The 19,182-nt window shown below is 39.6% G+C and overlaps 1 protein-coding gene across 3 annotated transcripts in view; it reads left to right on the top strand.

Moving 5' to 3' along the window:
• The window catches only part of FMNL2 (formin like 2), a 316,947-nt gene that overhangs the window by 167,425 nt on the left and 130,340 nt on the right, over window positions 1-19,182 (top strand). For all 3 annotated transcript variants that reach the window (XM_024122302.3, XM_024122303.3, XM_028478061.2), the window contains exon 2: window positions 17,529-17,612. In XM_024122302.3, coding sequence (XP_023978070.1) covers window positions 17,529-17,612 — 84 coding nt within the window. The remainder of the gene's footprint in view (window positions 1-17,528; window positions 17,613-19,182) is intronic.

Consider the following 19,182-nt stretch of genomic DNA (forward strand, 5'->3'; position numbering starts at 1 on the left):
GGATACTAGGGGTCATCTGGTCCCAGCATGGTCTTTTGAGTGTCTGCTATTGGGTTTTTTAAAAACTAAAATCCAGTCTTACAATTTTCACTCTTGCTTAGTTCCAAATAAACAATCATATCTTAATTTCTTCAGCATGTAATTGTTCTTTAAGATGGGGTGGCCATAAATTAATCTTCCACATTGGAGTACTTTTAAGAGTGAAAGGCACTGTTAATAATTATGCCAGGACCACAGGGCTTTCTGAATAATACTCTATCACAAAACTAAGTTCTGTGGTTTTTGAAGCACGGTGTTTAGCCTGAAAGATTTCTTTAGAAACTACATGTGAAAAAAAAATGATCTAAAATGAAGTTTGTTTACGAGGGTGATTAGGGTGATACATATCATGTGATACTTTGTTTACATGGAACCCCCAGAGAAATCTCTTTATTATAAAATTTTATATATCTAGTTGAAAAAATTGTATGTATATTTTTCTCAAGTCAACTTCACATATATGGCTCAAGATGAAAGTTTAAAATTCCTTATAGAGGTTCCTTTTATTTTAGAATACCTCCAGAAAGCTGTAATCAGGTGTGATAGGAGGAAAGCGTGGATATAATCTAGACCAGAGGTTTCCACACTTTCTCCGTTCACAGTGCCTTTGGTGTCTCAGCAGTTTTTCATGGTGCCTGAGGCCAAAAGGAATACCTATGGTACTCTGTTTGATAAGTGTGTATATCCAAGCAACTTAATAAGTGTTTATGTCCTAATAACTTAGTGGCTGTTTGAAAAAATAATTACATGTAAATAGAAAGAAAAATACTTTCACTGTATTCCTTAAAAAAAAAGACACACAGTTACCTATAAATATGATGTATGTATCTGTGGGGCACTGCATGACTTCTCTAACCTTGAATTGCGATTCGATACTGTCACTCTCATTTCCTGTTGAATTTCTATTTTTTCCCAAGACTTGCTTTCTATCACAGCAACTGCTAAAAGAAAATCAACTTGGCAAAGGTATGCCATTATGGAAAGGAATATAGTGCAATTAAAATAAAAACTGAGCTACTTCAGGGCAGTAGTGGTGTCAGTAGAGTTTGAGTTTTGTTGCTTCCTTCAAAAATTTAAAATAATTCTGCAGTTTCCCTGTGGGATTGTCACAGTGTGTTGGGATGCTCTGGCACCCAGTTTAGGAACCACAAATATAGACATTTCTCTTAAGTGCATCATTTTGGACTACTAGCTAAAATGCATTGTATTTATAGTGCCAGAAATTCTTACAAGTGTGTTGAGAAGCTCTCAAAGACATTGTCTTTGGGATGCACCCATCTCCCCCACCCCACTGCTTGAATTTAGTTGTATTGGATTCTGATACACATAGCTACAAGTTGATTGAACCCTTATGTCAGGCACTGAACTTAATGCCACATTTTACATGTGTTCACTCATTGAATGTTTAGTTTTCATAGCGACCCTACTGTATAGAGCCTCTTCTGTCAGCCTCCTCTGGAAATACCCCTGGAGTAAATAGCATCCTCATTTTACAAGTGAGGAAATTAAAGTTAAAAAAAGTTAAGTGACTTGCTAGTGAACATACAGCAAGTAAGTTCACTTCTAGGATATAAACTCAAGTTCTTTTTTTTTTTTTAAGCTCTGAAGGCCAGAGTCTTTGTCCCTAGCCACAGCCTCTTCCATAGACACCACACTGCTGTCCATGTGTCTCCTGCTATGAGAGGTATACATGTTTCATGGTGACCCTAACAGGGAGGTTCTTCTGTCCTCATTCTCAGAAGATGCTGATACTCAAGAGAAATTTATTTACTTGCCAAAATGAGCTGCTAGGAACTGGAATTTGAACCCAGACCTCAGTAATTCCAACCACAAAGCTTATTATTGTTATCTATAGGGATGACCAGAAAACACTGTAAAATCTTGGAGTTTTTTCAGAGTCATTAAAGAAAGATTAAGTTATGGTAATATGGCTTTTGTGTTAATATATTTTGATAAATCCTATTCATTTTAAAATCATGCATGGTATGTGTGGCACCCCTCTGTTAAACAGTGTCATTATTGGCCACCCATGTGGAATAACAGAGAATATATTGTGCTTACCATTTATAAATATATGTATAGAAGAGAAAGAGGGAGAATGAATGGACCTATTTGTCAGTGGGCCCGCTGGCTAGGGTGCAACGTTGCAGTGGCACAGGCCTACAGACCCCTGAGGTAGGAGCGTGTGTGGAGGGCTGCATCTCAGGACCAGGTTATAAAGATTCATTTAGGAAGTAAAGTAAGTACTAGGTAGTTTTTCAAGTCACAAATTGGAAGTTCTCTTGATCCTGTCACTTCTCCTTAAAGCTTAATATCCAACAGTGGTTCATTTACACTGGAGTTCACGTGGAGTTGAATTTCTCTCTGGAAGAAGACAAATCCAAATCAGGTCGCGCTCCAAGTTGGCAAACTCTTTGGGTGGAGATTACTGAATAAATTGTATTGCTTTACCCCTGGGATCCTTAGGACTTGAACTTGAGGTTTAATTTGCAGTAGGATAAATTGGTTCACGGTGACTTGGGTATGGTTTATCTCAAGTCAGGAGGGTAGAGTTGTTATAGAATGTAAGATTGAAAAGATTAAATGGCCACTGTCATATTTTGGCATTTTTCCAAATACTTCTAGCTCTCTTGGAGAAGCATAACACTGCTTTGTAGGAAACAGAAAAGTGTTTATTTACATCCAGAACATATTGAGGGGGTGTGCTGAGTTCAGCAGCCAGGGTCACGTCCCCCAGGCCTACTGTTGGGGTTTACCCAGCTGAGAAGCACAGGGGGTCCATACAGTCTTATCCTCCCCACCCCTGCCCTTCCGCTTCTTCATCCCTCTTGCTTGTGTGCTTTCTCATTCTTTTTTCTTGCACACACCCAAGTCTAGCACTTAGAATTGAGTAGTGCACACCCTGGGGGCTGCTTCCCAGAAATCCATTGTCTATAAATGTAGGTGTTTGCATTCCCTGGAAGGTGTTTTGTTCTTGTTGCTTTTCTTGGTGCATGCAGTGCAAATGTGACCATTCTTCCTCATTTTAGACTGAAACCAGATCATACACTTAGGTAGCACTTTATGCCTAGAACATATCGCTGTATTGTGAGAATATAAAACCAGGAATAAATCAAATGACGTGGATCTTATTTCACACTCTCCTAGTTAGAAAAAACAAAGATTGAAAACCTACACCCCAAACAAGAGATACCTCTTCCCCAGTATCTGAGAGTTCATGTTTGTAATATATGATTTAGTTCAGCTGTTTAATAAATACTCTATTATTTAATGTCATAGTTGTTTTGCAGTACATGTGTAAAATCTAAAGTACCATATACCAAACATCAGAAGGTTTTGGTTTGGCTGGTACTTTGGGAGTGTTTACTTAACTCATGGATGTTTATTAAATGTTTTATGTGTCTGCCCATGTCCTAAGTACTGTAGAAGATATCACAGTATGCTGGGAAACTTTCCTTCTCATTGGAGAAAAAGCCTACACGTGTGAAACGGTAGGACAACATACATAGTCATGTTTGGTCCCCAAAACAAGTACAGTTGACCCTTGAACAAAACGGGTTTGAACTGTGTGGGTCTACTTATATGTGGATTTTTTTCATAGTAGATACCACAGAATTACATAATCTACAGTTGGTTGAACCCATGGATGCAAAACCACAAATGTGGTGGGCCAATTATAAGTTTTACATGGATTTTTGACTGTGGGGAGAGTTCCCTCCCCCGCCCTTGAATAACTGTGTTATTTAAGGGTGGACTGTAGTACTGGAGATAATACATAGAAAAGGCAATTCTAAGTATGGTATAAGGAAGACCCAGGACCTAGGTGGAGATGTAGATTTTGGTGGAGGAGTAGGGCGGAGTAGGGGCTGTAGAATGGGCAGATCAGGTACCAGCTGGAGGATGAGAGGAGAAGATACATTTTGGACCTTTTAAATATATATTTAAATATATATATATTTTTTACTTTATAAGATTTAAATAGGCATTGTTGGTAGTATTCTATAATATTTAATAACCACCTGCAAATAGACGATGGCTGAGTCTGACACTTCTCTTGTGGCCCTAATCTTTTATTAGTTAAAAAGAAGGTAAAAGATTTTGGAGGAGTGATGTCTTTAGTTTATTAAAATATGGCTTGTGTGGCTGAGAAGAATTCGGCACACTATTATTATGTACCACCTGAGTGTTAGTTAGGCTCTTTGCTGGGGGCTGGGGCTATAAAGAGGACTTCTTTTTTCTTTTTTTTTTTTTTTTTTGCGGTACGTGGGCCTCTCACTGTTGTGGCCTCTCCCGTTGCGGAGCACAGGCTCCAGACGCGCAGGCTCAGCGACCATGGCTCACGGGCCCAGCCGCTCCGCGGCATATGGGATCTTCCCGGACCGGGACACGAACCCGTGTCCCCTGCATCGGCTGGCGGACTCTCAACCACTGCGCCACCAGCGAAGCCCTATAAAGAGGACTTCTGTCCAAGGACTTGCAGTGTTGTAGGGGCGGAAGGATAAATCAGTAAAGTAGAATGTGACCAGTGGTACCCTCAAAAATATTTTGAAGTTGTTGAATGTTTTTATTCTTCATGTCAGTTATTTGGGGAATTCTTCAGTTTTTATGACAGTTAAGCGCTTTTAAAAAATTTAAATAGAAAAGTCTCCCATTAGACATCATGTGTGTGAATTAACTTGCTGATGGTTGGTACTGACCACAAAAATACCAGCAGCATTAAAGTAGTGCTTTTTTTACTTAAAAATCAGGACGATATTTTAATAGTAAATAAAGGCATTTAAATAGTAATTCAAAACAGTAAAGGGTGTTTGGCCCACACATTATTTTACTTAAAGTCTTCAAATTGGTTTATCAAGGTTTGTTTTTTTTTAAATTTATTTTTTAACAGCTTTTTTGAATTAACTGATTTATAATAAACTGTACTTAAAGTAGTGCTTTTTATACCGGGAGGTTGTTCACGCTGACACAAAAGTTTACTTGATGGTCTTTTCCACAACTATGAGGTAAGGACCTAAAAGCTACCTAGCAGGTTAGTGAGGGGATAATCGGGAGCAGAACAGCAAAGACTTGTCTCATGTCAGAAGCCCTGCCATTCAAGACTTAATTTTCCTGCTTGTGTTGACGGGGCTTGTCTTCAGAGACGCTATGAATCTTTTGAAATAGGGTCTGATGAACATTTGTTGCGGTGAAACCTAAATTGTGCCAGTGTTGTTCTGGTTGTATGGATAGTGTCAAGTTTTATTTCCTACCATGTCGTCTTCATGCTCTGGTAGTATTATTTTTAGGTTTTTCAGTAATTTAATCTTAGGACATTGTCTGGTCCCCCAAGGTTTTCCGTTTCCTACTGTAATTGAATTAAGTACTAGCTTTTATCTGTTTAAATCTACAACGTATGAAATGGAAACCATGCATCTGATCATTGGCAGTGAGATGCGGACATGAAAATTTTGGAGTTTGGTGTTGTGGAAAGAGAGAAGCTGTGCATTGGGGGAGCCAAAATATTGTCAGCCAGAGTATTAGTTTTCCATTGCTTCTGTAACCAATTACCGTGAACATAGTGGCTTTAAACAACTTAATTTAATTATCTGATACTTTTGTAGGTTAGAAGTCTGACAGGGGTCTTACTGGATGAAAATCAGGCCCTTCAGCAGGCCTCCATTTCTAGAAGCTCTAGGGGGGAGAGTCCATTTCTTTGCCCTTTTTAGCTTCTAGGGGCTGACCATACTTCTTGTCCTGTGGCCCTTCATCTTCAAAGCCAGCATTGGCTGGTCAAGTCCTTCACATTGTATTACTCTGACTTCTCCTCTCTGACACCTTCTACTATTTTTTAAACTATTTTTTTTATTGTGGTAAAATATCTATAACATGAAGTTTACCATTTTAACCATTTTTAAGTGTACAATTCAGTGACATTAAGTAATTAACAATGTCATGCAACTATCACCACTACCTGTTTCCAAAATCCTTCATCACTCCAAACAGAAAGTCTATACTCATTAAACAATCATCCCCATCCTGCACTCCCCCCAGCTACTGATAAGTCCTAATATACTTTTTGTCTCTGTTTTTGCCTGTTCTACATCTTTCATATAAATAGAATCATACAGTATTTGACCTTTTGTGTCTGGCTTCTTTCATTGAAGTGTGCTTTCAAGGTTCGTCTATGTTATAGTATGTATCAGAATGGCATTCCTTTTTGTGGCTGAATAATATTCTGTTGTATATATAATGTATACCACATTTTGTTTATTCATTCATCCGTTGATGGACACTTGGCTTGTTTCCACCTTTTGGCTATCGTGAACGATGCTGCTGTATATATTGGTGTACAGGTATCTGTGCGAATCTCTGTTTTTGATTCTTTTGGATATGTTACATACTTAGGAGGGAAATTGTGTAGGGTTATAGCTGTTAGTTCTATGCTTAACTTTTTGAAGGACCACCACACCGTTTTCCGCAATGGCTGCACCATTTTACATTCTTAACAATAATGTATATACAAGGGTTCCAATATCTCTATGTCTTCACCAACCTCCGGTTTTTAAGAAAATTATTATACTTCCACTTTTAAAGACCTTTGTGATTACATCGGTTTCCTCCCCCCGCATCTACAAATATCAGTTTAATATGTAAGGAAACATTCACAGGTTCTTGGGATTAGTGAGGATATCTTTGGGGGCCATTGTTCTGTCTATGACAGCAAGTCTGCCCTTGAAGTTGTGGCTATTTACAAATGAAGAGCTATAGATTTGAGGCTGTAATTTTTGGTCACAATCATGGCAGAAACCTTTATTTTTATTTTTAATTTTTTTAAATGGAAACTTTTAATCCTAATTGCTTTTCTTTTAAAATTTATTTATTTTTGGCTGCATTGGGCCTTGGTTGCTGCGCGTGGGCCTTCTCTAGTTGCAGCGAGTGGAGGCTACTCTTCGTTGCGGTGCGCGGGCTGCTCATTGCGGTGGCTTCTCTTGCTGCGGAGCACGGGATCTTCCTGGACCAGGGCTCGAACCCGTGTCCCCTGCATTGGCAGGCGGATTCTTAACCACTGCACCACCAGGGAAGCCCAGAAATCTTTATTTTTAAATCAAAGTATAATCTTTTTCCTGTTATCTCAGAAGATGTGATGTTAGTTGAGCATAAACTTGAACTGTTTTCTTCCTTTGATTATCTACATTGTGAAATGGAAGAGCGTGAGGCAGTAAGTTGCGCCAACCTTGAATATGGAGCCCAGGTTCAGTAGTCTTCCAGTGTGATTGCTGTGAAAGGGGAGAAGCGACTTTCGATGATCCTAATGATCTAAGAAGGGAAGTGGAGGCTTGCTGCTGGGAAAGGGTTGGGGGAGAAGGAGGCCAGGCTTTCAGGGGAATTGGGCAGGGTGAAAAAATATACTTGTTTTAGGTCAGCAGTGATAGAGATACCATTCTTATGGCTTGATTGTGATGGAATCCAGCTATCTAATATGTTGCAATTAATTTGAGTTTGGTATCTTCAATTCTCAAAACGTTTTTACTCTAAAGAATTTTATGTCATAGGATGTTGATATTTATCAATAGACCAAGAACCCTTTCTCTGGATTTTGACTGTGCCAGCAAACCTTATATTCGCTCTTATATTGTCAAATGATTGCCCATGAAACAGTTTTCTAACATCTTAAATGTGGCCTCTCGTGTAACTCCCCATGCAAGTACACACGCATGTGCAGGTGGACACTGTTCCTGGAATAGCAGTTGGCAGACAGGTGGTAGACAACTGGGTTCCAGAACATGACAAGGAATCAGACATCAGGTCTCTCTAATGGAAATCAGATATGAGGTTTGAAAGAGCTTGAATGAGTGTTTCTTTCCATTTATTCCTTTTGTGTTTGAATATGGTAAGAATCTGTATTTCAAGAGTTGGCATGATGGCCGGAGGGAGGGGTGTGTGGTTTTGGCATCTGCTGGGTTTTGAATCACTTAAGCTACTGATACAGGGAGTAGCAGAAAGATGGGCCACAGGAAAACTTGGCCTAGACTACTATAGTTATGCCCTCCTATTCTGTAGATAACATGGGCTCTCCCATCCACTTCACCCTTATTGATGATGCTCTGGCCTTGCAATTAAATATAAATAATATGAACATATATATATACAATCAACACTTGTTCATTCCCATTTACTAAGGGTAGTGAAAGTGTGATTAATTTAAAACAGTAGGTAATTCATAAGCGACTTCGGGAAATTTTTGTTTTAGTTTGTGTTTATCGGTAAAAACAAATGTGTACGTTTGTAGAGGTTTATAATTTTACAAATAAAATGAATTGTTCTCTGAATACAAAGCCCCAAGTCAAGGAGGAATGGTGGAGACAGTGGCAAGTGCTGGTACTTATTATTATGGTATAAGTAAACTTGTGTAGGCAGGAAGGATGGAGGCTTACTAAAGTAGGAGGAGAGCATAATAGTAATTCCATGTATTCCTTAAAATGATCATAACAAGAGTAGCAATGTCAAACATGTACTGAGTGCTGTGTGCAGAACTTTGTGCTAACTACTCTACGGGCATTATCTGATTGGATTTTCTAAAATATATGTGCATACATGCACGCACACACGCGACAGATGTAAGTGGGCTTTCTTTCTTGATAGTGGGAAAAGAATAGAAGGCACGTTGGCCCAGATTCTTTTTCTGTCTCTGGTAATAACCAGTTAAACGAACGTGAACAATTGCCTTCATTTTCTGGAGTGTGTTTGGTGGTCACCTCTAAAAAACAGAATAGGACTAAAATATCACAAGCTTCCAGCTCTGTACTTTTTAGATTATAAAAATGTTATGGAGGAGCCCTTTGTATTTAGGTCAGTCCTAAAAGAAAGCCTTCCAAGAAAGCAGGCTGTAGCTAAAATTATGAATGGGAGATAAGTGTCTCATTCTCACAGGTTCCCCAGAAAGGACAGCTTTCCAGTCAGATTTCATTTTGAAGGTTTAACTAGATCAGGGGGCAGGCTGATTTCTCTTATTGTGGGTTTCGCTGGCACATGAATGATATTAATACTCTCAATGATTAAATAAAAATAACAGTGACAATGAAAGATGACTGACTGATGGTTCACTTTGGGGAACTATTTGGCTGGCTGCCTGAGTCCTGTGCCAGGAAAGAAGCTGACTGTATTTCAGCAGCATTCTCTAGGCTAGGAGTATATTAAAATTTAGGATGTCAGGTAGTTGCTTGGAACAAGAACATAGGGCATGGAAGGAAATGGCTTTGAGGTTAGTTGAATGGAGGGGCGGGTCATGTATTGAATTTGCAGCCACCCTCCTGCTGCCTCAGATGTTGCAATTTTAAGTGAACTCATAGGAGAATTGGTGCATTATTCAGTATCAAGTGACTCAACTTGATGTCCCAATTATGGTGTAAGGAAAAATGGCAATCTGGGAAGAATTAACAGAGGAGAAGCAACCCTTTACCTAGTGTGATTTGAGGTCCCCAAGGCTGGCTTTTCCTAAACATTTCCTTGGCTGATGATTTACCCCTGCCTGTCGAGTAAATTTGAAAGTCTGTGCTCCGGTGTCCAGGACCCTGCCTTTCTAACTTGGTCTCACCCGACCCACTCCTTACCCTCTGATTTATTCTGTGTGGTTCACAGTCCTCTGCCTTCTGTATTCATACCTCTGTTCACGCTATAGTCATACCTCTGTTCACCTAAAATAATGAGAATAATAACATCTAATATATTGACTGCTTTCCATGTACTTACTCTATGCTACCTATGAGCATTATCCAATTTAATTTTTCTCAAACTTTGTGAGACGGGTAGGATCATCACCACCATCATCATCCTTCTCATATCACCACCACCATCTCCATTTTTTTCGAGTGAGGAAACTGAGGTTTAGTTTAAATAATGTACCTAGGATCGCACTCCAAGCGGCCCGTCTTCAGAGCCCAAATATTAAAAACCATATTATGCCGTTAAATGCCAATCTTTATGCTCTCCCCGCACATCCAAGCCCAGTCCATAGCATTTCTTGCTTTCCTTAACAAAAAGTAATGGCTTCTTCTCTGCAGTTCGGTTATATTACATAACATGTTCAGTTGTGTATTGGTGTATTTATCTTCTCTCCTTCCGCATCATTGACGCCTGAGTTTACCTCATATTTGTATCTCTGCCTTCATTTGATATTTTACAGGGTTTATTAAGTGTTTGTGAAATTGAGACAGTACCTGGCTATCTACAGATTTGATCCACTAACTTTGGACGGGGTGGGGGTGTTTTGTAGTTTATATTTTTAAACAAATTGAAGGATTCTGTTGAAGTGCCAGTATTTTGCCTGAAAATGTTAATAGCTTATTAAAAATATTAATAAATATGTGCATTTTCACCTTACCCTTGCATGCGAATGACTGTGTCTCTGGTTATTCAAGTAGAATTGTTGGATTGCTTCACTCAGGTCATATTTTAGAAACATTATAGCTTAAATGTCACGGAAATAGGGTGATCATACAGACGTCTCTTTTGAGCCTTGGAATTTTTCACCTGTCTCCTGTGTGGAAGAGCTACTTAACCTTCCTGCCCTTTAGCTTCCTTCTCTGTTGAATGGAGAAGATAATACCTGCTTGTCATGATTTTAAAGCAGATTATATTGGATAATGAATGCAAAGAGCTTAAGGGTCTGAGATGTATCAAACCATCAATAAATGTTACATCTTGTTGTTTTTGACCCTTAGCTTGGATTCTGACTGTATTCTGACCTTCAGTTTTGAATTTCATTTATTGGCTTTTTCAGCTCTGGATTTGCTTTTTGATTCAAGTTATGTGGCCCAAGATCACCAATAATAAGTGATAAAGTCAAGGTTGGAATCCAGCTAGTTTAACTCCAAAGCCCAACTAGTAAATCCCTGCCCCACGCTGCCTCATTAAATGCAGTTCTTTACTGCGCTGCCCAACTGTCCAGTTGGAATCCATCACATTTCCTTGCTTTTTGTAGCAAAAAGTAATGGTTCCAGGGAGTGGGGGAAAGGGGAGTTATTCAGGGTATAGAGTTCCAGTTCTGTAAGATGAAAAAGTTGTAGAGAACTGTTACATGACACTGTGAATATATTTAACACTACTGAACTGTACACTTAAACATGGTTAAAAAGGCAAATTTTGTATTATGTGGTTTTTTACCACACATTAAAAAAGGAGTAATGCCTCCTTCATTTGAGTTTTCGTAAAGTGTTTGTACCTTTATCATTCAAGAACTGCCATTGGTGGTCTCAGCTCTTACTCTAGTGCCATCTTTTCCCTACTTCGATAAGCAACACTGCTTGTAAAGTGTATGCAGATGAGGTTGTGTAACAGAAGAGTTTCCATTGTGGAGTCTGGTGAGTTAATACTTGAAAGCTTTAATTTAGAGATTATAAGAACAAAACTATATTACTAAGGTATATTTGATATAATTCACTTTCACTACTGTAACTGCATATGACTGTGGGTTTCTCAACAGGAGCCTTGAGGATATCAGGGGAAAAGAAGGATATTTTGCAAGTTTTTGTTGTTCCCATGAACCCAGGACAAGAGCTGAGACCAGAAAACTCTATTTCTAGGGCATGGGTTTATTTGGTTCTGAATGGTTTGGATACCTTCATTCTGCTCTGTGTTGTATATGATAATTCATCTGTAAGTATCACTTCTAATGTATAGACTCTCCGAGACTCTTTTAACCATAATTAATTTCTCCATGAAGTACCCAGGAGCTTGCATATTCCATTGTTATCGAGTCATTAAATCTTCTATTTTTAAAAGTTTCTAAGATAGAAAGCGCATTTAAAAGCAATGTAAAATAGTATAGCTAAGGATAAAACCAGAATATAGACCATAAAGGTAACTACCCCTTGGATTAGACTAATTATTACAGTTGATACTGATTTGAGTTTACTGGCAACAAAAACAAAGCAAAGTGCAGCTTGCATGGTTTATTATATGTGGCAGAAGAATGCCTAAAATATTTTTCTTTTCAAGGAAATCTTGCTAGAATTGAATTTGAAGATTTTTTCCTGCCATGAATTCCTGTTTGAAAGATAATTATTAATAAGTAATAGACATTGTCATTGACTGAGGTTTTATAAGAAACAGAAATGTTCTTAAGTGTGTAGACTTTGTTAGTAGCTGAAGCATAAATGCTAAATCAGTGAAGATATTTTCAGACTGAACAACATGACTGAGTTAGTTTGCTTTTCATTGACTGAGCAACTTGTTTAGCGCCTACTGTCTGCCATGTATGGCATGTATTGGGGATTAGCAAAAGAAGTTGTCCTTGAAGTACTTAGTCCATGGAGGAATTCAGGTAGGCAAACAGATGATTAGGGTACAGTGTGTGTGGTGCTGTAAAGGAGAGATGTATACACTGCTGTCAGAGCCCAACAAGTGGGTATGTTTTCTTGGCGTAGTTGGGAGAAGGTTCTAGTGATAAATGATATTTGAGCTGATTCTTAAAGTTTGCCAGGTGGAAAGGAAAAGGACATTCCTTACACATACAAAAAAATGCACTTGGATGATCTAATTTATTTGAGCTAGGAACTTATACAGTCTAGAAAATATATAATTAACATCCACTAAACTTTTCAACTCAAATATCATATGTCTTCAATGGACCTTTGGCGTGTACTTGAGTGCAGCAACTTCGTGATTAAATTCTCTCCTGTGCCTGCAGTGCAGATATGCTGGCACATGGTCAAAGCCCAGTGCTTACATATTGGATGGATTGACAGAGGAAAGGAAGGACAGGAGAGCCCTGTGTCAAGATGTCACTAAGTATGGATGAGGTGGAGTTGTCACTGTGTTAGGACAACTTGCAGGTTGTACATTTTCTGCCAGATAGAAGGGCAATCCATTTTTATACAGGCAGTTATAGTGCCTGGAAAGAGAGCCAATAGTTTCCTCAGAAAATAGCTTGGGCTCTTAGGAATTACCTGCACAAACATTTAGCTTGGACTCCAGAGGCCTGCCCTATACAGCACAAAGGGAACGAGTTCCCTCTAAAAAGTCTACGGGCAGTTCTTGCCAGCTAATCACAACGGCCCTAAACTTTAACCAGGCCTCTGTGCTGGGTCTGATTTTAGATGGAGCTGCTTCCTTGCGGTCCCTGTAGAATTATTAAGCTGGGCAATGTACGCCTGAACTGCTCAGAGGCTTGACCCGTGGAAGGGGTGATTTTAGATGCTTGGTGAATGATTACCAAGTACAGTTTTAGTTTTGGTGTATTGATGCTGAATAACTTCTCTGACAATAACTAGTCATCAGGTTCAAAAAGACTTCTTAAGACTCTTCTCGTTCAGAAAGATGCAGACCCTTCTTCTGACCTTCAGAATTGTGTATGTACTTGCCTGCTTGACTGTTCTCTTGGATGTTTCCTAGCTATCTTAGACCTAACCAGGGCCATTTAGAAGTCTTATTCTTCACCACCTCCTCCAGATTTGCGCCGCCTTTGCAGTGTGCCCCTCTCATTAAGGAGACCAGCATTCACCTAGTGACTCCAGGTAGAAGCCAGACGTCCTTCCTCAGCCCTTAAGTCTACCCAATCAATTTCACGTACTGCTTCTGACATCTGTCCACCTACTTCAGTTGATGTGCCATCTGCTTTGTCCCAGCCACCACCATTCACTTGAACTACTGCCCTGGCCTCCTAACTGGCTCCCCTGCTTCCACTTGTGTTGTTTCTAATCCGTTCTCCATATAGCACCCACAGCAATCTTTGTAAAACTCACCTGTTTATGTCATCTCATGCTTACAAGCCTTCACTGGTTTCCCACTACACTTTAGGTCAAAGGAAAAGTCTTTACCCCAGTCCTTCATGGCTGGGCATGACATAGACTTGACTCACTTCTCCAACTTTATCTTTCTCTCATTCCCTCTATTTTACTTTCTCTCCAGCCACACTGACTCACTTTCAGCTCTTTGATGTGTCCAGCTGTTTCTTACCTTAGTGTCTTTTCCCTGTTTTCTCTGCCCAGAATGCTGCCATCCACTCTTTACCTGGCTCACCTCTTCTCATTTCTAGGTCTTATCTTAATGTTACCTTTTCCTTAAGAGGTATTTCCAGATCGTTCAACCTAAAGTTGCCCTCTGATAACCTCTATCAAGACTTATCAGAGTTTGAGAAGATTAGTTTGTTTCATCTTTACCTCTCTTATTATAATATGATGCTCCATGGGGACCGTATCTGTTTGGTTCCCCACTGTGCTGTGGAACACAGTCCTTGTACAAGGGTGGTGCTTCATAAACATTTGAAAGACTGTTTTATTAAAATAAAAGTTGGTCCAGAAAGGAGCATCTTGGCTTTCTCTTTTCAGTAACAACAGGGCCTGCATCTAATTTCCGTAGCAGTGTTTGGAGACTGCTTCTGCATGAATGTCTTATGGAGTAATAACAGAAGGTCAGTTATTTGCAATTTTACTTTGCTGCAAAAAACCAAAAACCAAAAACAAAAACCAAACAAAACAAACAAAAAAAACTTGGAGGCATTTTAGTGTTTGTCCTTGGAGTCTAACAGACTAAGTTTAGGTCCTGTTTTCTGTAAAGCTGTCCAACCTTGAGCAAGCACTCTTAGGCCTGTTTTCCCATTTGTAAAACGGGGAAAATTGTATCTATCCCATAGGTCTGTTATGAAGATTAGATGAAATTGTGTATGTCGACTGCCTTATACAGGGCTTGGCACCTTGTAAGAGGTCAGGCATTCTTTGTCTTACCCATTTATATCATGAGAGATTAATAAGGACTTGGAGAAAAACTCATTTCACCTGCCTTATTATCTTATTGTTCTTATTTAATGCATAATCACACCCATGGGCACTAACATAGGGGTCAAATTCAGTTTAAGAGGAAATGATCCATCTCTAGGGTGCAAATAAGCCATGATAGACTGGTTATTTAATGGTCAGTAATGTTGGGCTCCCTCAGAAAGACACATGGAATTCTCCTTTGCTTTATCCCAGGAGTTGTTGCTGAACATTATAAAATTGTAATTACAAATAAATACAAGTAGTTATTTTCTATTCTAGTTCAAGTAAATATTACATGGAGATAGGCCATATGAAAATATTTTTTTCCATTTCAGATTATTTCTATGGAGAAGCCTTGGCAGTATCATCAAAATCTCTGGGGTCCAAAGATTTTCTAAGTATGTTGTCAGCTTTGGGGGTTATTAAAAAATTAATATTCTGAAGAGATTATTAGATTCAAATCAGTAAGTGGGATATCTACTACCTACTTAGGCATACCAGTCTAGATGCTAGATTGAGCTTTGGGGAAAATGCTTGGGTTATATCTATCAAAATCATCAAAGGTTGGGCTTCCCTGGTGGCGCAGTGGTTGCGCGTCCGCCTGCCGATGCAGGGAAACCGGGTTCGCGCCCCGGTCTGGGAGGATCCCACATGCCGCGGAGCGGCTGGGCCCGTGAGCCATGGCCGCTGAGCCTGTGCGTCCGGAGCCTGTGCTCCGCAACGGGAGAGGCCACAGCAAAGGGAGGCCCGCATACCACAAAAAAAAAAAAAAAAATCATCAAAGTTTAATTCTTTGCCATTATGTCAGCATAACCCACCCACCCTTGCCCCTATTAAATTTGATTCACTGGATGACATGAGACAGTACTGGTGGCAAGGGGAACTGTTTCTCTGTAAGTACAAGTCCTCCAGAGAACTAGGGGCTTGAACATTATAAGTTCAAGACTTTTGAATTTGTCTACTCGAATATTCACCCACGCAAGGGGCTGTATTGTTTATTATGAGATAGGCATGATTTAGAGTGTTGATATAAGGGGTTAGGGCAGTTAAACGTGTAAGACATTAGTTGAATACTTAGCTCAGTTGTTTAGAGCATGGGAGCTTTACAGGATGACCCGGGGAACAGATAAGATTTCCTTCTGGGGCTCTCTCACTCTGCCATGTTCTGTGCCCAAAGATCTCACCTCAGTCCCAAGCCAAGTATCTTGAAAATGTGTATGTTTGGTTATTTGGGACATTTGACTAATAACATATGTATGTACCTGGGAAAATCATGATCAGCACTATAGAAGGTGTACTGTATTGATGGAGGAGGGTTTTATGAAGACTGATGTCTAGACATCTTTTAGCTCATGGTACATTTCTCACGGCAAACCCAACTTCATAAACCAATATAGCTAAACTGAGAATTGAGGTTGCTGATGGTAACGTATGTCCTGAAGGAGTGCTGTCATCTCACAGAGGGGACAAAAACCAGTTGCACTGTTTTCTTCTTTTCTTTCATCTGTTCTTCTACTCATAGCTGTCTATCAAAGCGAGTCAAAGTTGACGCTATCTATCAGTGGTTCTGTTCATTGAGTTTTCTTTTGGTGTTTTCTGTTCTGTGTCTGGTGGGGCTGTAGTGCTTTAAAAAGAAATTGGGGGACTTCCCTGGTGGCGCAGTGGTTAAGAATCCACCTGGGAACATGGGTTCGAGCCCCGGTCCGGGAAGATCCCACATGCCGGGGAGCAACTAAGCCTGTGCGCCACAACTACTGAGGCCGCGTGCCTCAACTACTGAAGCCTGTGTTCCTAGAGCCCATGCTCTGCCACAAGAGAAAACACTGCAATGAGAAGCCTGCGCATTGCAACAAAGAGTAGACCCCTCTCACCGCAACTAGAGAAAGCCTGCGCAGCAACGAAGACCTAATGCAGCCATAAATAAATAAATAGGTAGATAGAAATTAAAGAAATTGGGAGTACAAACCTCCAGTTATATATAAGTCATGGGGATGTAATATGCAGCATAAGGAATATGGTCAACAATACTGTAATAACTTTGTAGGGACAGATGGTTGCTAGACTTATTGCGGCAATAATTTCATAATGTATACAAACGTCAAGTCATTTTATAGTACACCGAAACTAACCTCATATTGTACGTCAACTATATTTTAATTAAAAAGAAAGGGCTACTAGGAAAAGAAAAAAAAAAAGGAAGTACTGGAAAGACTGCCAAAGAGAGCATCTGTGCTCCCAGTTTGGGATAGCCGGGGAAGCAAGGGACAATAAAAGACCCTGGGGGCAGGAAACTGGACATATGGTCTTTTGAGGACTTTTCCAGAACTGATTTGTGATTTCTAAGGAAATTTTGGTAAGGATATAACAAAATCAAGTTGCCACTGTCCAAAATGAAAGACTCTTAGGCCTGGGAAAAAAAACTGGGCCAATACCTTCTTAATAATAACCTCTGACCTTTTGTTGAGGAGACTGGGAGCCTGCAATTAAATGAAGAAATAAGGCATTATCTTTCCTGAAATGGAAGTCTGTAGTTCAGAGCAGACTACCTCAGTGTCCCAACATAGGACTTCAGAGTCTCTCTCCTCCCATTCAACCGACTTGATGTTTAAATGACTTGTATAGGGTGTTTCTGTTAATCAGATGCTAGGATTTGAAAAGTCATTAAAGAACCACAGTAGTAGTCTTTGGTCTGCCCATGAGTTACCTATTAGCAATCTGTTGTGGAATGTGACATATTCTCTTTTTTTCTCACAGAATGCTATGAACCTACCCCCCGACAAAGCCAGATTACTGCGGCAATATGACAATGAGAAGAAGTGGGAACTGATTTGTGATCAGGTAAGACACAATGATGCTTTTTTTCAAGAAATAATGAGAGAAGAGAACCGGATTTCCTCCCTAAATATATCAGACTTCTTTCAGGAGATGCATGACTTTTTGTCTTGTGATTTGCCTTCCTGTTGCTTATAACCAAAGGAAAAGTTAGAAAATGACATTTTATTCTTGCATTATTCTAATTCTCTATTTTTAAATGCTTTTTAGTTAAAATTTCTGATAACGCTGGTCAAGTGGACAAATCAAATTCAGCTGATCTGCTTTTCTACTTACCTTACATAGCAGTTTATGCTTCTTGAATAATGCAGGTCCTGTAATTTAGTTGGCTTTCTTATTCATGTGTATTGATGTATACTGATGCAAGAAGGTGAATTGTTCATAAAGAAACATTGCTTGGGCTGATAAAAAATGATTTCATATTATAGCAGTTCCCCAGGTGTTTTCATCATTAACTCATAACAAATTTAGTCTTTTCAGAGAGATATATAATAAAAAGGGGATTTCTCCATTTTCTTTCTCTCTACCCTCCAAATTCTACACTTCAGAGGCCCACTGGTAAGACTCTGAAGTATTTCCATCTAGTTTTTTCTTCTGTTTTTGTTTTTTTAAAAACAATATGTGGATACCCATACATACTCTTCTGCATCTTGATATTTTCTTCAGTATGGGTGTCTCTACCTCATTCTTTTAGAGTAGTATGTAGTATATTATTGTAATTGGTAGTAATTTTTTGGGGGACTTCACTCCTGGGCAGGTACAGGCTAATTGTTTAAAGCTCAGAAGGCTCACCCTGTAAAGTAAAGATAGGCTCTGTGTATTATACATTAGCTCTTTTATTTTGTGCCATGAGCATCTTCAGGGTGGTCATGTCCCCCGAACCCCTTGCCACCCTGAAAATTCTTGGTAGTGTTGTAATTTCCTTCCAACCCTTGGGTCTCTACTGTGGGACAGATGTGTCAGGGAAGTAGAGGCATTTTCTGTTCCCCAGAGGTAGATGGTCCATGTTCCCTAAGGAATAGAGACCTGCAGTTTACATGGGGCTTCTGAAGTGCCCATTGTATGTTGCTTTACTTTAGCTTCTGAACTAAAACAGTAAAGCAGTGGTGGAGACATCACACTCTGTTCTGCATGCTATATTGAGCACCACGAGTAGATACAAGCTGAAGAGAAAGCTTATTGCTTATAGGACCATGATGAAAAAGAATAAAATTTTGCTGACACAGTCTTCTTCCTTGAGACTTAATTTTAAATGAGTATTACCTAAACCTATTACTGCCAAGAGAAATGATTTTACAATAGTGAACCAAGAGTAATTAGTGTAAAGGAAAGGTAACCACACAAATGAGAGAGGTTCAGGGGTGGTTAGAAATCCTGCGTATGACAGGTTGTGATGCAGCACAGAGCTCAGGCAAAGGAAGGTTTTCTTGGGTGGTGGTTTGCATCTCCAACATGCCAGAAAGGGAAGCCTGCTGATGATGGACATTTCTAACAGCTGTGCTCTTCTCAGCCCATAAGTAGCTTCACGGAGTTAGTGATGGGGTCTAGCGGGGATCTTGAGGCAGAGAGAGGAACA

The sequence above is a fragment of the Physeter macrocephalus genome, chromosome 2 (assembly GCF_002837175.3).
Source record: "Physeter macrocephalus isolate SW-GA chromosome 2, ASM283717v5, whole genome shotgun sequence".
Lineage (NCBI taxonomy): Eukaryota > Metazoa > Chordata > Mammalia > Artiodactyla > Physeteridae > Physeter > Physeter macrocephalus.